Here is a 22,161-nt window from a genome sequence, read left to right on the forward strand (position 1 = left end):
ATTATTTCTTATATTGTCAGCCCAGGAAATCTCAAGTCTTATTACATACAGCCGGGAAGAACTATTGGATTTAAAAGCGCTAACTTACCAACATTACAACCAGGAATAAGTCTTTCCTGAAGCGGATCCTTTGTTCGGAACCTCCACCCTGGACATGGGATCTTATCCCAGAAGCTGACCCAAAACAACGCGGTCGCCGCAGGAGAGGCAGACGGAACGGCCTACTGGTCAGACTCAGAAAGCGAGCACACCATCCACTGCTCCCGAGCATATTACTCGGCAATGTCCCAATCTCTAGATAACAAGGTAGACGAATTTAGGGCGCAAGTTGCCTTCCAGAGAGACATCAGTGATTGTAACATTCTCTATTTCACGGAAATATGGCTCACTCGGGATATGTTGTCAGAGTCGCTACAGTGACCCGGTTTCTTCATGCATCGCGCAGACAGAAACAAACATCTCTCTGGTAAGAAGAAGTGCAGGGGTGTATGCCTTATGATTAACGACTCATGGTGTAATCACAACAACGTACAGGAATTTAACCTCTATGGGCTATGTGGGACGCTTGCGTCCCACCTACTCAACAGCCAGTGTAATCCTGTGGCGCGATATTCAAATACCTTAGAAATGCTATTACTTCAATTTCTCAAACATATGACTATTTTACACCATTTTAAAAGACAAGACTCTCGTTAATCTAACCACACTGTCCGATTTCAAAAAGGCTTTACAACGAAAGCAAAACATTAGATTATGTCAGCAGAGTACCCAGCCAGAAATAATCAGACACCCATTTTTCAAGCTAGCATATAATGTCACATAAACCCAAACCACAGCTAAATGCAGCACTAACCTTTGATGATCTTCATCAGATGACACACCTAGGACATTATGTTATACAATACATGCATGTTTTGTTCAATCAAGTTCATATTTATATCAAAAACCAGCTTTTTACATTAGCATGTGACTAGCATTCCCACCGAACACTTCCGGTGAATTTACTAAATTACTCACGATAAACGTTCACAAAAAACATAACAATTATTTTAAGAATTTTAGATACAGAACTCCTATATGCACTCGCTATGTCCGATTTTAAAATAGCTTTTCGGTGAAAGCACATTTTGCAATATTCTTAGTAGATAGCCCGGCATCACAGGGCTAGCTATTTAGACACCCACCAAGTTTAGCCCCCACCAAAGTCAGATTTACTATAAGAAAAATGTTATTACCTTTGCTGTTCTTCGTCAGAATGCACTCCCAGGACTTCTACTTCAATAACAAATGTAGGTTTGGTCCCAAATAATCCATAGTTCTATCCAAATAGCGGCGTTTTGTTCGTGCGTTCAGGACACTATCCGAAGGGTAAATAAGGGCCCGACACGTTTCGGTTGACATGCTTCGTACTTCGAAGCATGTCAACCGCTGTTTAAAATCAATTTTTATGCCATTTTTCTCGTAAAAAAGCGATAATATTCCGACCGGGAGTGGTGGTTTTCGTTCAAAGAGAGAGAAAGTAAACATGGAGTCGACTCGGGGACGCGCGCCCCGTCCCATTGTCCTCAGATCGACCACTATCAAAATGCGCTAATGTTTTCCAGCCATGGGCTGCAAAGCCACGATTCAGCTTTCTGGCGCCTTCTGAGAGCCTATGGGAGCGTTAGAAAATGTCACGTCATGCCAGAGATCCCCTGTTTTTGTTAGAGATGATCAATAAGGCCATGAAATGGTCAGAGAGAGCGCTTCCTGTTTGGAATCTTCTCAGGTTTTGGCCTGCCAAATGACACCATTCAAACAGTTTTAGAAACTTTAGGGTGTTTTCTATCCAAATCAAACAATTATATGCATATTCTAGTTACTGGGCAGGAGTAGTAACCAGATTAAATTGGGTACGTTTTTTTATCCGGCCGTGCAAATACTGCCCCCTAGCCCCAACAGGTTAAGTAATTTTGTTCACCTGACCTAGACCTTACAATCAAATGCCGACCGCATTATCTTCCAAGAGAATTCTGTTCGATTTCGATTATATTCACAGCCGTGTATACCCCGGCCCAAAGCAGATACCTCGTCGGCCCTGAAAGAACTTCACTAGACTCTATGTAAACTGGAAACCATACATCCTGAGGCTGCATTTATTGCAGCTGGGGATTTTAACAAAGCTAACCTGAGAACGAGACTTCCTAAATTCTATCAGCATATCGAATGCGTGACACGAGCTGGTGTCATTCTGGATCATTGCTAGTCTAACTTCTGCGATGCATACAAAGCCTTCCCCTGCCCTGCCTTCGGCAAATCTGACCATGACTCCATTTTGTTGCTCCCAGCCTATAGACAGAAACTAAAACAGGAAATGCCCATGCTCAGGTCCGTCCAACGCTGGTCTGACCAATAGGATTCCACGCTTCAGGATTGCTTCGATCACATGGACTGGGATATGTTCTGGATAGCCTCAGACAACAATATTGATGTATACGCTGACTCGGTGGGCAAGTTTATTTGCAAGTGCATCGGAGATGTCATACCCACTGTGCCTATTAAAACATGTCCTAACCAAAAACCGTGGATTAATGGCAGCATTTGTGCAAAATTCAAAGCTCGAAGCCCCGCTTTTAATCATGGCAAGGCAACTGGAAACATGACCGAATACAAACAACAGTGCAGCAATTCCCTCCGCAAGGCAATCAAACAAGCAAAGCATCAGTATAGAGACAAAGAGTCGCAATTCAACGGCTTAATCACGGGACGTATGTGGCAGGGTCTACAGTCAATCATGGATTACAAAAAGAAAACCAGCCCCGTCGCAGACATCGACGTCTTGCTCCCAGACAAATTAAACAACTTCTTTGTTAGCTTTGAGGACAATACAGTGCCACTGACATGGCCCGCTACCAAAGCCTGTGGGCTCTCCTTCTCCGTGGCCAATGTGAATAAAACATTTAAACGGGATAACCCTGGCAAGCCTGCCAGCCCAGATGGCATCCCTAGCCAGCCCAGAGCATGCGCGTTTACGGACATTTTCAATCAATCTCTATCCCAGTCTGTTGTCCCCACATGCTTCAAGAAGGCCACCATTGTTCCTGTTCCCAAGAAAGCTGAGGTAACTGAACTAAATCACAATCGCCCCGTAGCACTCACTTCTGTCATCATGAAGTGCTTTGAGAGACTAGTCAAGGAGCATATCACCTCCACCCTACCTGATACCCTAGACCCACTCCAATTTGCTTACCGCCCCAATAGGTCCACTGACGATGCAATCGCCATAACACTGCCCTAACCCATCTGGACAAGAGGAATACCTCTGTAAGAATGCTGTTCGCTGACTACAGCTCAGCATTTAATACCATAGTACCCTCCAAACTCGTCATTAAGCTTGAGACCCTGGGTCTCGACCCCGCCCAGTGCAACTGGGTCCTGGACTTTCTGACGGGCCGCCCCCGGGTGGTGAAGGTAGGAAACATCTCCAACCCGCTGATCCTCAACACTGGGGTCCCACAAGGGTGCTTTCTCAGTCCTCTCCTGTACGCCCTTTTCACCCATGACTGCGTGGCCATGCATGCTTCCAACTCAATCATCAAGTTTGCAGATGACACTATAGTGGTAGGCTTGATTACCAACAACGACGAGACGGCCTACAGGGAGGAGGTGAGGGTCCTCGGAGTGTGGTGTCAGGAAAATAACCTCTCACTCAACGTCAACAAAACAAAGGAGATGATCGTGGACTTCAGGAACTCCCCCATCGACGGGACAGTAGTGGAGAAGGAGAAAAGCTTAAAGTTCCTCGGCGTACTGACAATCTGAATGTTCCACCCACACAGACAGTATGGTGAAGAAGGTGCAACAGCGCCTCTTCAACCTCAGGAGGCTGAAGAAATTCGGCTTGTCACCTAAAACACACAAACTTTTACAGATGCACAATCGAGAGCATCCTGTTGGGCTGTATCACCGCCTGGTACGGAAACTGCACCACCCTCAACTGCAGGCTCTCCAGAGGGTGGTGCGGTCTGCACAACGCATCACCGGGGGCAAACTACCTGCCCTCCATGACACCTACAGCACCTAAAGTCACAGGAAGGCCAAAAAGATCATCAAGGACAACAACCACCCGAGCCACTGCATGTTCACCACACTATCATCCAGAAGGTAGGTCAGTACAGGTGCATCAAAGCTGGGACTGAGAGACTGAAAAACAGCTTCTATCTCAAGGCCATCAGACTGTTAAACAGCCATCGCTAACATAGAAAGGCTGCTGTCAACATACAGACTCAAATCACTGGCCACTTTAATAAATGGACTTAATAAAAAGGTATCACTAGTCACCTTAAATAAGGCCACTTCAATGAAGTTTACATATCCTACATTACTCATCTCATATGTATATACTGTTCTGTACCATCTACTGCATCTTGCCTATGCCTATTAGTCAATTTAAATAATGCCACTTTAATAATGCTTACATATCCTACATCACTCATCTCATATGTATATACTGCTGTCACGTCCTGACCAGCAGGTGGAGTAGGTGTATAAGTGTTGGTCAGGGCGTGGCAGAAGGAGTGTGTTTTGTATGTTCTGTCTAGGTTGGGTTGTTCTATGTATAGTTCATTGGGGTGGACTTCCAATTGAAGGCAGGTGTGTGGTGTTGCCTTTGATTGGGAGTCCTATATTAGTTGGGTGTGTTTGTCTGTGTGTTTGTGGGGAATTGTTTGTGAGCACTGTGTTGATTGAGCCGGCGACACTGTCTAGTCGTGAGTACTGTTAATTATTTTGTTTTTCCTGTGGATGCTGTTCGGTTTTTCCCCATTAAAAGAATGAGTATCCACATACCCGCTGCATTTTGGTCTTCCCTTCAACACCACGACGAAATCCGTGACAACTGCTCTATACCATCTACTGCATCTTGCCTATGCATCTTGCCTACAGCCATCACTCATCCATATATTATATGTACATATTATTATTCATCCCTTACGTGTGTGTGTATAAGGTAGTTGTTGTGAATTTGTTAGATTACTTGTTAGATATTACTGCATTGTCGGAACTAGAAGCACAAGCATTTCGCTACCCTCGCATTAACTTGTTAGGGACCCCTTTTCTCCATTTCCGCCTGAATGACATGCCCATAGCAAACTGCCTGTAGCTCAGGCCCTGAATCCAGGATATGCATATTATTGGTACCATTTCAAAGAAAACACATTGAAGTTTGTAGAAATGTTAAAATAATGTATGAGAATATAACAATAGATATGGTAGGAGAAAATCCAAAGAAAAACCAAGTGGAAATTGTTTTTTGAGAGACCATCCTCTTAGAAATGCAAGAGAAAGCTCATATTGTAAAATGGCTCCCTGGATGCAATTCCTATGGCTTCCACAGGGAGCCATACAAAATATTTATTGGCATTTATTTTTTTACAAAACACCATGCTACATGGGGGCACATCATGGGGGCACATCGTTAATAACAGAATGACCTTCACATTCCTTGCTAGAAAATAAATTATTCAACACAAAAACTAATAATAATAATAATACATTAATGAAGAAGGTAGTAATGAGGCAGATAAGGTGATATCTCTACAAACTGATGAAAGTCCCCCCAGACATCAGTAAATTCAAAGGGTTTATTACGTTAATTGTATGTTATTTTTTTAGATGGAATATAGGAAGATAGTTCTTTTGGCCACATCTGCTTGCTTGGCGGAGTGTCACTCCTCCATATAATAGCTGTGCATTTATTGGCTACAATGACTGACAATTTAATGAATCTGGTTTTGCTACAAATATTAACTGGTAGAACAGAATCATCTCCAAGAAGAATAAGGGAAGGATCTAGTGGTACTGTCATATTAGTGACCTGTGAAAAGATCTGAATAATGTCTTTCCAATAATTGCTTAGTTCAGGGCAGGACAAAAACATATGCATAAGTGTGCCCACTCCTGTTTTACACCTGAGAATTGATCTTATACAGTCTCTCTGGTGTAAAGTAGACCCTATGGAAAATATTGAATTGCATCAACTTGTGCCTTGTGCTAAATGAAAGACACTGAGCATCTAAAAAGACCTTTTCCCCCCTTTTCTCATCCTCAGAAATAAGACCACGGTCATCATGCCACTTCATGCAAGCTTTCAGAGCTTCATCGTTCCCTAACAGAGCTTGAAGACTAGAGTAAATGTAAGAAATGAAACCTTTTACCCCTTTCCTTTCCAGCCACAGTTTATCAGTTCTAGGTTTACTCCCTGCTGAGTGGCAATATAATGCCTAACCTGTAGGTTGACGAAATTAGTTTGAGGTAACTGAAAACCTACACTCGATCCCTCCGATGTCAACAACTACAGACCAGTATCCCTTCTTTCTTTTCTCTCCAAAACTCTTGAACGTGCCGTCCTTGGCCAGCTCTCTTGCTATCTCTCTCAGAATGACCTTCTTGATCCAAATCAGTCAGGTTTCAAGACTGGTCATTCAACTGAGAATGCTCTTCTCTGTGTCACGGAGGCTCTCCGCACTGCTAAAGCTAACTCTCTCTCCTCTGCTCTCATCCTTCTAGACCTATCTGCTGCCTTTGATACTGTGAACCACCACATCCTCCTCTTCTCCTTTCCCCCTTCTGATAACCAGGTGGCGAATCGCATCTCTGCATGTCTGGCAGACATATCAGTGTGGATGACGGATCACCACCTCAAGCTGAACCTCGGCAAGACGGAGCTGCTTTTCCTCCTGGGGAAGGACTGCCCGTTCCATGATCTCGCCATCACGGTTAACAACTCCATTGTGTCCTCCTCCCAGAGTGCTAAGAACCTTGGCGTGACCCTGGACAACACCCTGCCGTTCTCCACTAACATCAAGGCGGTGACCCGATCCTGTAGGTTCATGCTCTACAACATTCGCAGAGTACGACCCTGCCTCACACAGGAAGCGGCGCAGGTCCTAATCCAGGCACTTGTCATCTCCCGTCTGGATTACTGCAACTCGCTGTTGGCTGGGCTCCCTGCCTGTGCCATTAAACCCCTACAACTCATCCAGAACGCCGCAGCCCGTCTAGTGTTCAACCTTCCCAAGTTCTCTCACGTCACCCCGCTCCTCCGCTCTCTCCACTGGCTTCCAGTTGAAGCTCGCATCCGCTACAAGACCATGGTGCTTGCCTACGGAGCCGTGAGGGGAACGGCACCTCCGTACCTTCAGGCTCTGATCAGTCCCTACACCCAAACGAGGGCACTGCGCTCATCCACCTCTGGCCTGCTGGCCCCCCTACCTCTGAGGAAGCACAGTTCCCGCTCAGCCCAGTCAAAACTGTTCGCTGCTCTGGCACCCCTATGGTGGAACAAGCTCCCTCACGACGCCAGGACAGTGGAGTCAATCACCACCTTCCGGAGACACCTGAAACCCCACCTCTTTAAGGAATACCTGGGATAGGATAAAGTAATCCTTCTACCCCCCCCCCCCTAAAAAGATTTAGATGCACTATTGTAAAGTGGTTGTTCCACTGGATATCATAAGGTGAATGCACCAATTTGTAAGTCGCTCTGAATAAGAGCGTCTGCTAAATGACTTAAATGTTAAATGTGTTAAAACGAGATGCCAGTTGTTGAAAGGATAGTAGTTTTAATTCCTTTGTTGAACCAAGAAAATGTAATACCATCTCTCAGGGCTTTGGGTAAGATGGGGTTATTATAGAAAGGTGTTTGTTCGTATATAGAGCTAAGCCCTTCTGTTTGTTTACAGACTTCAATCCATATATTTAAAAGGATTTTTAATGAAAGGGTTGTGTATGAGACCTAGCAAAGCTTTAGGTGGGCTAATATAAGGTATAGATGCCAATGTAGCAGGGGTCAGACACTACTCCTCTGTCTCCAAGAGGGTAAACTTGTATCTTGCCATACTCACACAGCCTTTACCTGAGATGTCCTTCTGAGTATGGTTTGCATAAAGTTGTGAGTTTCACTCTGGGGGGTTTCCCTTTCCACAGAAATGAAGAAACCTTCCTATTAAGTTGTTTGAAAAAAACTGGTGGAATAGGAAAGGGCAAGGTTTGAAAAAGGTACAAGAATGTTGGTAATATATTCATCTTTACACAATTGACCCGCCCAATAAGAGAAATTGGTAAATCCCGCCATCTATCCAATTCTTCCCCAACCTTTTTGAGAAGTGGAGTATAGTTCAGTTGATATGTCTTAATCATTTCAGAAGGAATTTGCAATCCAAGATATGTCATTTTCTGTGGTTTCCAAGAAAACGGCTGGACTAAGATTGGGTTCTTCATAGCTGCCCTGTTAAAAGGCATAATTACACCCTTCGATAGGTTTATTTTATATCCTGAAAAGGTCCCATATTCTTTCAGGATGTCAGCTAATGTTCGAAGTGACATTTCTGGTTTAGTGAGGTAAAGCAAAATGTCATCGGCATATAGCGAGACCAGATGTTCACGCCCACCTATACGAACACCATGAATGGATGGATGGATGGATGGATGGATGAGATCTAAAAGCTTCTGCCAGTGGCTCTATAGCCAAAAAAAAGGAGTGGACTAGCGGGACAACCCTGTCTTGGGCCACGTGATAGGGAGAACTGTGAGGAAATGTTTCCATTAGTCAGGATCTGAGCTACCGAACATTTGTACAGTAATCTAATCAGACCAACATACTTAGGTCCAATATTCATCCTCTGTAAAACTTCAAACAGGTAGTTCCATTCTATGCGGTCAAAAGCTTTTTCCGCATCTAATGAAGCCGCCACTACAAATTCTTCGTCATTCACTACATAATGCATGATATTAAATAATCTTCTGATATTATCAGGAGATGAGCGGTTTCTTACAAAGCCTGTTTGGTCCATATCAACCAAGTCCGGAAGAACCTTATCCAGTCTAAGAGTTATGAATTTCGCAAGAATCTTATATGAAGTGTTCAATAGAGATATTGGTCTATACGACCCACAAAGCAGAGGATCTTTCCCAGGTTTTAACAAAACTGTGATCAGTGCCTGTTCAAGTGTGTTTGGGAGCTTTTCTGTCTCTATGGCATAATTAAACATACTGCAAAGAGGCTCAATTAGTTTGGGTAAAAAGATCGATAGAATTAAATAGGGAATCCGTCTAACCCTGGTGATTTTCCCTCAGCAGTGTTGAAAATTATTCCCTAATTTCCTTTGATGTAATCTCTTTCTCCAAGTGCTCTCTATCCTCATCAGTTAAAGTTTGTAAATTGAGTTTGTTCAAAAACTCATGCATTGTGGCAGGGGCCATCCCCTTCAGACTTGTACAATGTTTCATAAAACTCCCTGAAGACTAGATTAATTTCCTCAGGACTGTGAACTGTGTTATTGGGTATCTTAATAGAGTGAATAACTCTACTAGCATCCTCTCGTCTTATCTGCCAAGCAAGCAACTTGCCTGCTTTATCTCCATGTTCGTAGTAATTTTGTTTTCCTAAGAGCATTTTCCACTTTATGGGTCTTCAGGTAAAACACTGCACATCATTAATGATTTCCTCCCAGTTAGTTAACCAATGAGACAACGTACCTCAAGCCATGTGACCACGGTGGGGCCATCCCATGAGGCAAAGGGAAGACCCTGACGACAGGCTTCTTCTAGCAGGTCTTGCTTCTTCTTGCTGCGGCGATCTTTCTCCACGGTGCCAGTTCCCATCTTGGCCAGGCCCAGGGGGTCGGCAGATCCCAGGTCATCAGAGGGCGTGGAGGCTGAGGTCAAAGGTCACTGCTTAAACCATAGGTGTCAAACTCATTCCACAGAGGGCAGAGTGTCTGGGTTTTCACTCCTCTCTTGTACTTGACTGATGAATTAAGGTCACTAATTAGTAAGGAACTCCCCACACCTGGTTGTCTAGGGCTTAATTGAAAGGAAAAAACAAAAACCTGCAGACACTAGGCCCTCCATTGAATGAATGAGTTTGACACTGGCTTAAACCACCTCTGTCTAGGACAGGGTTCGCCATCCCTGTTCCTGGAGAGCTACCCTCCTGTAGGTTTTCGCTCCAACCCCAGTTGTAACTCACCTGATTCAGCTCATCAACCAGCTAATTATTATAATCAGGTGTGCTATATTAGGGTGGAGTGAAAACCTACAGGACTGTAGCTCTCCAGGAACAAGGTTGGTGAGCCCTTGTCTAGGAATACTCCACATGATTACTGGAAAATCGGTTTTGCCATCGGTTTTTCTTCTTAAAATTGTGAAAGTAGCTGACCTTGTTGTATATGTCTTTAGGGTAAATTATATTACTGTTATATTGCAAATAATAGTGTATACTGTATAAGTGTGCAGGCAACCTTACATTGTTTCTAACCCTCATACCACACACATGGTTAACACTCTATATTGACTTACCCAGAGAGGCAGACTGACTCCCAGGTCCTCCAATCCTCCCTTTCTCCTTCTTTCCAAACAGGCGTCCAATGGAGGACTTGATGCTCTTCTTCTTGCTGGCTTTGTGGAGAGAGTCCTGACTACTGGTGGTTGCACCATCAGCAGACAGACTGACAAATTAATCTCAGAACATCACTAGTGAAAAATCATTACATCATTACATGGTTCTTCCCTGTGGCTCAGTTCGTAGAGCATGGTGTTTGCAATGCCAGCATGGTGTGTGCAACGCCAGGGTTGTGGGTTCGATTCCCACGGGGGGCCAGTACAATTTTTTTTTTAAATGGTATGAAATGTATGCATTCACTACTGTAAGTCGCTCTGGATAAGAGCGTCTGCTAAATGACTAAAATGTAATGTAAATGTACATGAGGGTCACTGATCTAGTTGAGTGTGACTCCAAATCCAGACCTCCATGGGTTGATAAATTTGATTTCCATTGATTATTTTTGTGTGATTTTGTTGTCAGCACATTCAACTATGTAAAGAAAAAAGTATTTAATAAGAATTTCTTTCATTCAGATCTAGGATGTGTTGTTTAAGTGTTCCCTTTATTTTTTTGAGCAGTATATTATACACTGCTCAAAAAAATAAAGGGAACACTAAAATAACACATCCTAGATCTGAATGAATGAAATAATCTTATTAAATACTTTTTTCTTTACATAGTTGAATGTGCTGACAACAAAATCACACAAAAATAATCAATGGAAATCCAATTTATCAACCCATGGAGGTCTGGATTTGGAGTCACACTCAAAATTAAAGTGGAAAACCCCACTACAGGCTGATCCAACTTTGATGTAATGTCCTTAAAACAAATCAAAATGAGACTCAGTAGTGTGTGTGGCCTCTACGTGCCTGTATGACCTCCCTACAACGCCTGGGCATGCTCCTGATGAGGTGGCAGATGGTCTCCTGAGGGATCTCCTCCCAGACCTGGACTAAAGCATCCGCCAACTCCTGGACAGTCTGTGGTGCAACGTGGCGTTGGTGGCTGGAGCGAGACATGATGTCCCAGATGTGCTCAATTGGATTTAGGTCTGGGGAACGGGCGGGCCAGTCCATAGCATCAATGCCTTCCTCTTGCAGGAACTGCTGACACACTCCAGCCACATGAGGTCTAGCATTGTCTTGCATTAGGAGGAACCCAGGGCCAACCGCACCAGCATATGGTCTCACAAGGGGTCTCATCTCGGTACCTAATGGCAGTCAGGCTACCTCTGGCGAGCACATGGAGGGCTGTGCAGCCCCCCAAAGAAATGCCACCCCACACCATGACTGACCCACCGCCAAACCGGTCATGCTGGAGGATGTTGCAGGCAGCAGAACGTTCTCCACGGCGTCTCCAGACTCTGTCACGTCTGTCACATGTGCTCAGTGTGAACCTGCTTTCATCTGTGAAGAGCACAGGGCGCCAGTGGCGAATTTGCCAATCTTGGTGTTCTCTGGCAAATGCCAAACGTCCTGCATGGTGTTGGGCTGTAAGCACAACCCCCACCTGTGGACGTCGGGCCCTCATACCACCCTCATGGAGTCTGTTTCTGACCATTTGAGCAGACACATGCACATTTGTGGCCTGCTGGAGGTCATTTTGCAGGGCTCTGGCAGTGCTCCTCCTGCTCCTCCTTGCACAAAGGCGGAGGTAGCGGTCCTGCTGCTGGGTTGTTGCCCTCCTACGGCCACCTCCACGTCTCCTGATATACTGGCCTGTCTCCTGGTAGCGCCTCCATGCTCTGGACATGACGCTGACAAACACAGCAAACCTTCTTGCCACAGCTCGCATTGATATGCCATCCTGGATGAGCTGCACTACCTGAGCCACTTGTGTGGGTTGTAGACTCCGTCTCATGCTACCACTAGAGTGAAAGCACCGGCAGCATTCAAAAGTGACCAAAACATCAGCTAGGGAGCATAGGAACTGAGAAGTGGTCTGTGGTCACCACCTGCAGAACCACTCCTTTATTGGGGGTGTCTTGCTAATTGCCTATAATTTCCACCTGTTGTCTATTCCATTTGCACAACAGCATGTGAAATTTATTGTCAATCAGTGTTGCTTCCTAAGTGGACAGTTTCATTTCACAGAAGTGTGATTGACTTGGAGTTACATTGTGTTGATTAAGTGTTCCCTTTATTTTTTTGAGCAGTGTATATATTATATATTTATATATATTATTTTTTCTTTATTTCAACGGGAAGTCAATTATATTACCTAGCTTCCTAACAAACACCACACAATGTAGACTAAAGTCATTTCTGTACCTGCGGAATTCGCGGTGATCATCCAGCCCCGCCCCTGGGTGTGTGTGAGTCATTCTGTCTAATCGCAGAGCGCGAGGAACTGGAGGATGGGTAGAGCCAATCAGGGCTAGCGCCCGGCAGTCGTCGCTCTCTTTGCTGTTCTGTATTGACAGAGAATCAGTTCAATTGAGTCACTGTAGACAACTCTTTTAATACATTTTAATTGCTGTAGGAAGATGTGTTCATTCAAGTAACTGTGCTAGTTTAATTCATTTGGAACCCTATAAACAGTTCCACCCATTTAAATCACAATAGAAAACTATATTTATTTGTTGTACTGAAAACAATTCAGCTTGTTTAAGTCACAGCACACTTGAGACTTGCAGCAACAATAAAACCAGATTGGCATAATTGTTTTTCTCGCGCAGCTACATGAGAATATATTTAGAAGACCAAACACACACAAACACAATCAAACACAGTGTAGGCATAAAGAAGAAGCTCCTTTACCCGGCGGGTAAAACTATTGAAATGATGTTACAACTAGGTTATAACCCGTTCTGATTGTAAACTGACATATGATGTCCTTTCAACTAGCCTTACCCGTTGGGGAGCAACAACCAAGAAGCGCACGTTGAAATGCTAGATGTGTCCAAACACAGACAGCCACCAGCAGTACGGTACTGTACCTGTCTGTCTGACTCTCGGGCAGGGGAATGTGACAGTTGGGGGGTGGAATGTCCAGAGCTAGGGGGAGACGGGGAGGCCAAGGTGGAGGAAGTGAGGGAGGGGGTCATGTAGCCCCTCCCCACACTCTCCCTGCCCCCGCCCAGCGAGGAGGGGGGGAGAGGGTTGGAGTCCAAGGCCACGCTGCTCACCCGGCTCTCGATCTCCTCCGCCCTCAGCTCAGTGTTCTCCTTCTCCTCCTGGATAAGCCTGAGAGGAGAGTGGCGAAGAGAGGAGAAAGGGGAGGAAAGGAAGAGTGATGAGACAGAAAGGGGCAAGTGAAGGGCATTGGATAAGTGAGGAAATGAGAAAAGAGGAGAAGAAAGAGAAGGGAGAAAAATAGGAAAATTACTCCTGAGGATAGCTGCAAAGAGATGTGTGCGGTATCACTATTTTATAATATGCATGTGCAATAAACCTCTGGCTTGAGTAAAGCGAATGAGTGTGAGTTCTTCTATCTGTATCGGTGTTATTATTCACTCCTGGTTTGGACAAAGCAGAGTAGAAAAGCAAAGAGAGGTCGATTTTTAGATATTGTTGGGGTTTTGACCTCTGGATCACCCATTGAATGGGACAGAGGATATAGTAAGAGTGTAGTTTATTGACATATTTCTGAGGCAATTTTAGGTCCGTTAGGAAATCAGTCAAACCCACCATTCCTGTTTGTGTTGTACCAGAAGACTTACTTGATCTCCTTGTTGATGGCCTCCAGTTGCTCCTGCAGCATGATGGCGAGGGTCTGCACGTCCGTCTGTCCGCTGGGCGAGAGCAGCTCAGAGCCAAACAGGGTCTCCCTGTCCTCCTCGTCATCCGAGCAGCCCCCCTCAGCTCCCCCCTCAAACCTGGGACCCAGCATGGTGCCACTGTCCCACTCTCCATACTGCAGAGAGACAGAGGAGGAGAAAGAAAGAAAGAAAGAAAGAAAGAAAGAAAGAAAGAAAGAAAGAAAGAAAGAAGAGACATGACTTGGAATTCTGTTAGCTACACTGTTAAACATTTCTTGTAAAATGTACAGTAAGACAGGGTTTCCCAAACAAAGCTTGATGATGAGTTGGTTACTTGAAAACCGCTGTGTAGCGCAAGGACAAAAACTACAATGTGCACCCAATGGGAGGCACCATGACCAAGTTTAGGAAACCCTGCAGTAACATACTGGCAGCAATTGCCCACTAATCCATTTTAGGGATTCACAAATATTACTGTAATCTAATTTACAATACCAAGTCAGTTACTGTAAACACATTTACAGTACCAATGACAATTACATCATATTACTGTAATTACCCAGTGACATATTAACCAGTGTTCTTTGCAGGTTGATTAAAAAAAAACAGCCATAGCAAGTAAAAGGTTTCTGTAACCGTTACTGAAAATGTAGTTAAGGATTCACTGATCTTCAGAATAACTGTTATTCATACGAGATATCTTATGATATACTGTATCTCTGGATAGTGATAATACATTACTGAGATATTCACCGTAATTTGATTCAGGCTTCTTGTAAATTACTATAATGTCCAAAGCAATGAAAAACAGTACAATACTTTAGAACTTACTAATAAACTGTAGCAAAGCTATTTTTACAATATTTTACTGTACTTACAAGGGATTGTATCAAGCAAGTTGACCACTAGACCATTACAGCATATTAATGAATACTTGGTGTTTCAAATAGTGATGTTACATTTGATACCGGAGCTACGATACATGCATCAAAATTACTAAGCCGTTCGCTTTGAAACAGTGTGCCGATGCTTATATCCCTTCATCAGAAGCATGTGATCAATGACGTCCGAAGCATCGTTTTGTCAAACCGCCACCTGATTGCTTTGGTATTGGTTTTGGTAGAAGACAAAAGGCTACCATGCACACGCTCTATGGCGTGTGCGAAGTCATCTATTGTAATTTTGCTGTTCTAAATGATTTTGACCAGCAGGTGCCACTAGTGTACACTGTGTTGATCAAAGCCTTGCGTAATGAACAGTTTCGACCCAATTTGCTTCAGGAGGTTTTGTTTCCACATCACTAGTTTTATATCACTTGTAATTCTAGAGGGCTAAACAAAGGCTTCTGAACTGGCTGTGATTATAGGGCAAAATAGATCAAATGGATATGGTTAAATATTCAACCATTAAAGGTTTAAAACCTATTGCCACTGATCTGTCCCCTATATACATTTGTTAAGGAACTACTACCACGTTTCACTTAAATTGGCACAGGACTCTCACTAATGGGTGCAACAAATATAGCCACTTCAAGGCATGCCTTAAAATATGTTAATGAGACAGCGATTATTTCCCCTCCCACAATGCACCATAATTTACATTACACTACATTAAATATACAGCAAAACAGTACTTTATTGTTGAATTGTATTGAAAAACTATTCATAAATTGCTGATAGTGAATATGTAATTATATATTACAGCATGCCAACTGATATTTGGTGTTTTATATCGCTTGCACTTTAGGCCTCAACAAAGGCTTCTAAACTGAAAAGTGAGTACAGGGCAAAACAGATCTAAAGGACATGGCTAGCCAATCAACCATTAACGGTTTGAGACTAGACGCCACACTGATCTGTCCCCTATGTTACTTCAATTACTAGGGACCCACTACCACATATCAGCTAAATTCGTACAGCATTCTCACTAACAGTTTCAACAAATATAACCTCTTACAAGACACACCTCAAAATATGTTAATGAGTCAGAAACAACAATACTATGCACCCACTAGTGTTCAAAAGGTTTTTGGAGCTCCAAAAATAAAGTATGATACTGTATTCTGAATTATTGTAACGAATATGTTTGGAGAAGTATGGGAGTCAGGCGCAGGACACAGGGATGAGTGCAAACAAAACGTGTTTACTCAAAAACCTACAATAAACTTCTCCCACAGCAAAATAACAGGGTTGGGAGAAACACCTCCAACAACCACAAAACATGACCCAATCACGGACAAGACAAACAGGGAAGCCAGAGGGTTAAATAATGAACATAATCAGGGAATCATAAACAGGTGTGTATAATTAAGACAAAAGAAAACGAACAGGGAAACATCGATCGGTGATGACTAGTAAGCCGGTGACGTCGACCGCCGCCTGAACAAGGAGAGGGGCCGACTTCAGCGGAAGTCGTGACAATTATAGTAAATTACTGGCAGAAAATAGTAAGTTACTGCAGAGGAAAATATTTGTAGAAATTCTTCTAATACAGTATATTACTGTATTCTGTGGGGGTACAGCGTTCCCATAATTAATTCTGTAAAACACATTTATGGTATTTTACTGTGCATTCAACAGTGTTTTACTGTTGAAATTAGAGAAATGTCTTAGTGTACTTTTATCCTTGCATGTCAAATCAAGACTCAAACGAAATGGCCCCAATGGGTAGGACTGACAGGTCACTCAGTCAATCATAAAACATTAAAACACAAAATTAGGCGCCACCCAGAGAGCTAGACTGGTCCAAGACTGTACATTGTGGGACAGGAGTTGAAACCCTTAAGAAAGGCAGCAAAGCTGTTAAAATGTTGGTATTTATTCAATTGCATCAGAACAACATACAGTGCCTTCGGAAAGTATTCAGACCCCTTGACTTTTTCCACATTTTATTACGTTAAAGCCTTATTCTGAAATGTATTAAATTGTTTTTTTCCCCTCATCAATCTACACACAATAGCCGATAGTGACGAAGCAAAAAACAATATTTTAAACATTTTTGCTAATTAATATATTTTTATTTTAAATATGAAATATGTAATTTACACAAGTATCCAGACCCTTTATTCAGTACTTGTTGAATCACCTTTGGCAGCGATTATAGCATTGAGTCTTCTTGGGTATGACGCTACAAGCTTGGTACACCTTGGGGAGTTTCTTCCATTCTTCTCTGAAAATCCTCTCAAGCTTTGTCACAGCTGCTGCACAGCTATTTTAAGGTCTCTCCAGAGATGTTCGATCAGGTTCAAGTGCAGGCTCTGGCTTGGGCTCAAGGCATTCAGAGACTTGCCCCAAAGCCACTCCTGCATTGTCTTGGCTGTGTGCTTAGGGTCATTGTCCTGTTGGAGGGTGAACCGTCACCCCTAGTCTGAGGCCCTGAGCACTTTGGAGCAGGTTTTCATGAAAGATCTCTTTGTACTTTGCTCCGTTCATCTTTGCCTCGATGCTTACTAGTTTCCCAGTCCCTGAAAAACATCCCAACAGCATGATGCTGCCATCACCATGCTTCACTGTAGGGATGGTGCCAGGTCTCTTCCAGATGTGACGCTTGGCATTCAGGCCAAAGAGTTCAATCTTGATTTCATCAGACCAGAGAATCTTGTTTCTCATTATTGACTGTATGTTTTGTTTATTCCATGTGTAACTCTGCGTTGTTGTATGTGTCGAATTGCTATGCTTTATCTTGGCCAGGTCGCAGTTGCAAATGAGAACTTGTTCTCAACTAGCCTACCTGTTTAAATAAAGGTGAAATAAAAATAAAAAAATAAAATGGGCTGAGAGTCCTTTAGGTTCCTTTTGCCAAGCGGGCTGTCATGTGCCTTTTACTGAAAAGTGGCTTCTGTCTGGCCACTCTACCATAAAGGCCTGATTGGTGGAGTGCTGCAGAGATGGTTGTCCTTCTGGAAGGTTCTCCCATCTCCACAGAGGGCAGCCAGCTCTAGAAAGAGTCTTGGTGGTTCCAAACGTCTTCCATTCAAGAATGATGGAGGCCACACTGTGTTCTTGTGTACCTTCTATGCTGCAGAAATGTTTTGGTACCCCTCCCCAGATCTGTGCCTCAACACAATCTAGTCTCGGAGCTCTACGGACAATGCCTTTGACCTCATGGCTTGGTTTTTGCTCTGACATGCACTGTCAACTGTGGGACCTTATATAGACAGATGTGTGCCTTTCCAAATCATGTCCAATCAATTGAATTTACCACAGGTGGACTCTAATCAAGTTGTAGAAACATCTCCAGGATGATCAACGGAAACAGGATGCATCTGAGCTCAATTTCGAGTCTCATAGCAAAGGGTCTAAATACTTATGTAAATAAGGTGTTTCTGTTTTTTTATTTTGCAAAAAAAAAAAAAAAAAAAAAATTAATAATAATTTTTGCTTTGTTATTATGGGGTATTGTGTGTAGATTGCTGAGAATTGTTATTTATTTAATCCATTTTAGAATAAGGCTGTAACGTAACAAAATGTGGAAAAAGTCAAGAGGTCTGAATACTTTACGAAGGCACTGTAAATGCGCAGCCTTTCTTTTCTAGGAGTTGGCTATAGCCAATACGTTATGGGACCAGGCTACCAGGGAGCTACAGTACTGTAGATAGTCCATGAGATCCTCACCTTGTTGCTTTCATCCCTAGGGGAAGCCCATCGGCCGCGGTGTGCCCTCCGGACCACCACGGCACAGGAGGAGCTGCCATAGCCGGCTGGGAGGGAGCCACCACCCTGGGGGTAACGGAGCTCTGAGGCACTCCCTGAAAGAGATCTTCAAAATAGGTTGGAGGGAAGTGAGCTCACATTGCTCGCCCTGCAGCATTGGTCACAAACAGTCGATCGCGATAGAATGGTCGATCTCCAAGTCATTCCTAGTTAATTGAGAAACATTTCTATAATAAAGCCTTGCATTCCTTCTTTTTCTGTCTTGCGTTGTTGGCCGTAGGTGCATTTGTTTCAGCTGCCCTGAACACCGGGTAGGTGAAGTATTCCCATTTTGAACCATTTCATGTGTCTGAAGGTACAAACTCTGCCTTCTCGGCGTGCTCGGAGAGCAAATCAAGTGCACCTATAGACTTTCTTGTTGATACTGTGATTCCAAAACATCTAAAACCATGACTAGAGAGAGACTGCCAACAAATACAGCAGTGCTGTTTTTATCAGTGAGTTCATGTTTAAGTTTCATTCAGCACAGTCAATACTTTTTATTCAACACTTTATAAGCCATGAAAGGCGCTGCTCCACTTGCGCTGCAACCAGCACTGCAGATTCAATGAATGAGTATCAAAGTGTATCGATAGGCTTGCGTAGTTATTATTAGCGGCTGTGTTTTTTAATATCGTGGAATATTTCACTTTCTCTAGTCATAGGAGTAACAACATGAATTTGTGTATGAGGCAGAAATGATGAGGTGTGACTCGTTTCACCATCAGCTCGAAGACAGTTTCCCCTTTATGGTCAATCTTAGCGGAGGGGGAGAGCTGAGGGACGGTCCAACGATGAGAGGCAGAACCTCTGATGTTATCCCTCCGCTGAGACTGACCATCAGATGCAGGCACCCTCAGTCCAGTAAAATGTAGAAAGCAAATAATTTAAATGTATGCTCACTTAGCTGTGTCTCAAAAGTAATACAACAAATGATGATCTATTTCCAGTGTGATCATATACATCAAGTTTTTAAATACAATTTGATAATGGTTTGAGAGGAACAACATTGGCAGGGCAATTCAATCATAGCCAATATGCAGTGATAATATATTGGGCCTATAGCATACTGCACAAACCTCATTGATACAAAACTGTTTTTAATAGATTAGTGTTGCATAGGCTTACGTTTTTTAAGTCATGTAAAAAATAAAAAAAAACATCTGTACTGTAGATCTCAGCCTGCATAGGGCAGTGGTCACCAAAAAAGAGTTTGTCATATTTTGTGAGATGAGAAAATACAAATATTTTATTCGTTATAGCACATCTTTCAGAATGTATTTCCCTCATTTCCTGAAAAAGAAAAGTTATGAATTTCTTCAGGATCGGTGGGTCCCCCACGTGACGGTTGAGCTAACATAGGCTAATGCGATTAGCATGAGGTTGTAAGTAACCATAAAATTTCCCAGGACAAAGACACATTTGATATTGGCAGAAAGCTTAAATTCTTGTTATTAATCTAACTGCACTGTCCAATTTACAGTAGCTATTACAGTGAAATAATACCATGCTATTGTTTGAGGAGAGTGCACAGTTCTGAACTTGAAAAGTTATGAATAAACCAATTAGGCACATTTGGGCAGACTTGATACAACATTTTGAACAGAAATGCAATGGTTCATTGGATCAGTCTTAAACTTTGCATATACACTGCTGCCATCTAGTAGCCAAAATCTAAATTGTGCCTGGGCTGGAATAATACATTATGGCCTTTTCTCTTGCATTTCAAAGATGGTACAAAAAATAATTAAAAAAGTATAGTTTTTTTTCTTTATATTTTATTTTACCAGATCTAATGTGTTATATTCTCCTACATTAATTTCACATTTCCACAAACTTCAAAGTGTTTCCTTTCAAATTATATCACGAATATGCATATCCTTTCTTCAATGCCTGAGCTACAGGCAGTTTGTTTTGGGTATGTCATTTTTGGTGAAAATTGAAAAAAAGGGGCGGATCCTTAAGAGGTTTTAATGAAAAACATTAACATTTGTAAATTGAGTGAAATTGTGACATTTTATCCTCAATCACAATATATGCTTTATTTTTTACACTACATTAGAAAGAAATCTAATGCTACCTCAACTAACAGAAAGTGAGAAGAACAATGTAAACTTAAAGGTCCGGAACAGTCATTCTGATTCCCATGTTTTTTTTGAGTGACTAAAGCATCACCTATAATATTTTTTTATCGATAAAAATGCTAAAAATGTTTTTTTTTCTCTCATGTCAAACTACCAGGAAGTCTGAAAAGACAGATTGAGTGGGCGGGAGCTAGTAGGATGTTTGGGTGGGGGGGGGGGAGCTCACCTTGACTGGTGATTCTTTGAAAACACCTACAGTACAGTACCAGTCAAAAGTTTGGACACACCCACTCATTCAAGGGTTTTTCTTATTTTTACTATTTTTTACATTGTAGAATAATAGTGAAGACATCAAAACTATGAAATAACACACATGGTCATAGTAACCAAAAAAGTGTTAAACAAATCAAAATATATTTGATATTTGTGACCCGATTCAGGAAACTAGGTGTATGTCGCAAGTCACGACTACACAGGAGAGCCGGTTGATGGTAAAAAATATATTTTTATCAAAATACATTTTTTGGCAGAAATGCCTTCTCGAACATGTGAACTTTCATGTGCCTTAAAAAAACGTGTATGCCATCTGTAAATACGAATAAAATTGTTAAATTATGAGCCTTGTTGGTTAAGCCACATAAAAAGATAGCAACTTTCCCACTAGCCATGATTGGCTGAGATAATGAGTGGGCTGGACATGCCGAGAGAGGAGTTCGGATTGGTCTGCCATATTCAAGGCTTATGTCTACTTGAGCTCATCAGTCTGTGTTGGTAATCCGGTCAAACACGGCATTTAAAAAAATATATATTGTGTAGTGGAGTTGCATAAGTGTTGTTCTCCACTTTCTGGAGGATCAAGTTTTGAAATCAGTGGAATTTGAGTATGATAGCTAAAGAGATGGCGAAAACACCTGTCTCTGGATTATATCTTCAAACTAAGGGCAACCATGGTATGGCATTCCTGACAGGGAGACATGTCCATCATGCATAATGATGTATACAGGTAAGATAGTCTAGCGTTAGCTAGCTACATTTTCACATATTACACGTTTCTAATTTTGACAGAAAGTGGTTTCATTTCAAGCTAAAGTGTACTGTTAGCTAGCTAGCTAATGTTAGCTGGCTGGCTCCCTAGCTGACATTATTATTTGTTTCCCAGAGCCGTTTGCTTTTCTAGTTTGAGCCTAATGTTAGCTAGCTAACATTGAACCTGGTTGGTTAGCTCCCAGCACCGTGGCATTGTTGTAACGTTGTTAATTGTTGTTTAACTAGATAATGTTAGCTGGCTGGCTCGTTAGCTAACGTTACGTGACGTGTGAT

General features: G+C 42.6%; 1 protein-coding gene across 8 annotated transcripts in view; it reads right to left on the reverse strand.

Moving 5' to 3' along the window:
• The window catches only part of LOC115200961 (liprin-alpha-3), a 75,096-nt gene that overhangs the window by 18,384 nt on the left and 34,551 nt on the right, over positions 1–22,161 (reverse strand). For 6 of the 8 annotated variants that reach the window (XM_029764120.1, XM_029764118.1, XM_029764119.1 and 3 more), the window contains 6 exons: positions 18,680–18,824; positions 14,028–14,221; positions 13,305–13,551; positions 12,637–12,776; positions 10,339–10,460; positions 9,517–9,695 (listed from right to left, as the gene is read on the reverse strand). In XM_029764120.1, coding sequence (XP_029619980.1) covers positions 9,517–9,695; positions 10,339–10,460; positions 12,637–12,776; positions 13,305–13,551; positions 14,028–14,221; positions 18,680–18,824 — 1,027 coding nt within the window. The remainder of the gene's footprint in view (positions 1–9,516; positions 9,696–10,338; positions 10,461–12,636; positions 12,777–13,304; positions 13,552–14,027; positions 14,222–18,679; positions 18,825–22,161) is intronic. The other 2 variants (XM_029764121.1, XM_029764123.1) reach the window with 2 other exon arrangements.

This window comes from Salmo trutta, chromosome 10 (genome assembly GCF_901001165.1).
Source record: "Salmo trutta chromosome 10, fSalTru1.1, whole genome shotgun sequence".
Taxonomy (NCBI): Eukaryota; Metazoa; Chordata; class Actinopteri; order Salmoniformes; family Salmonidae; genus Salmo; species Salmo trutta.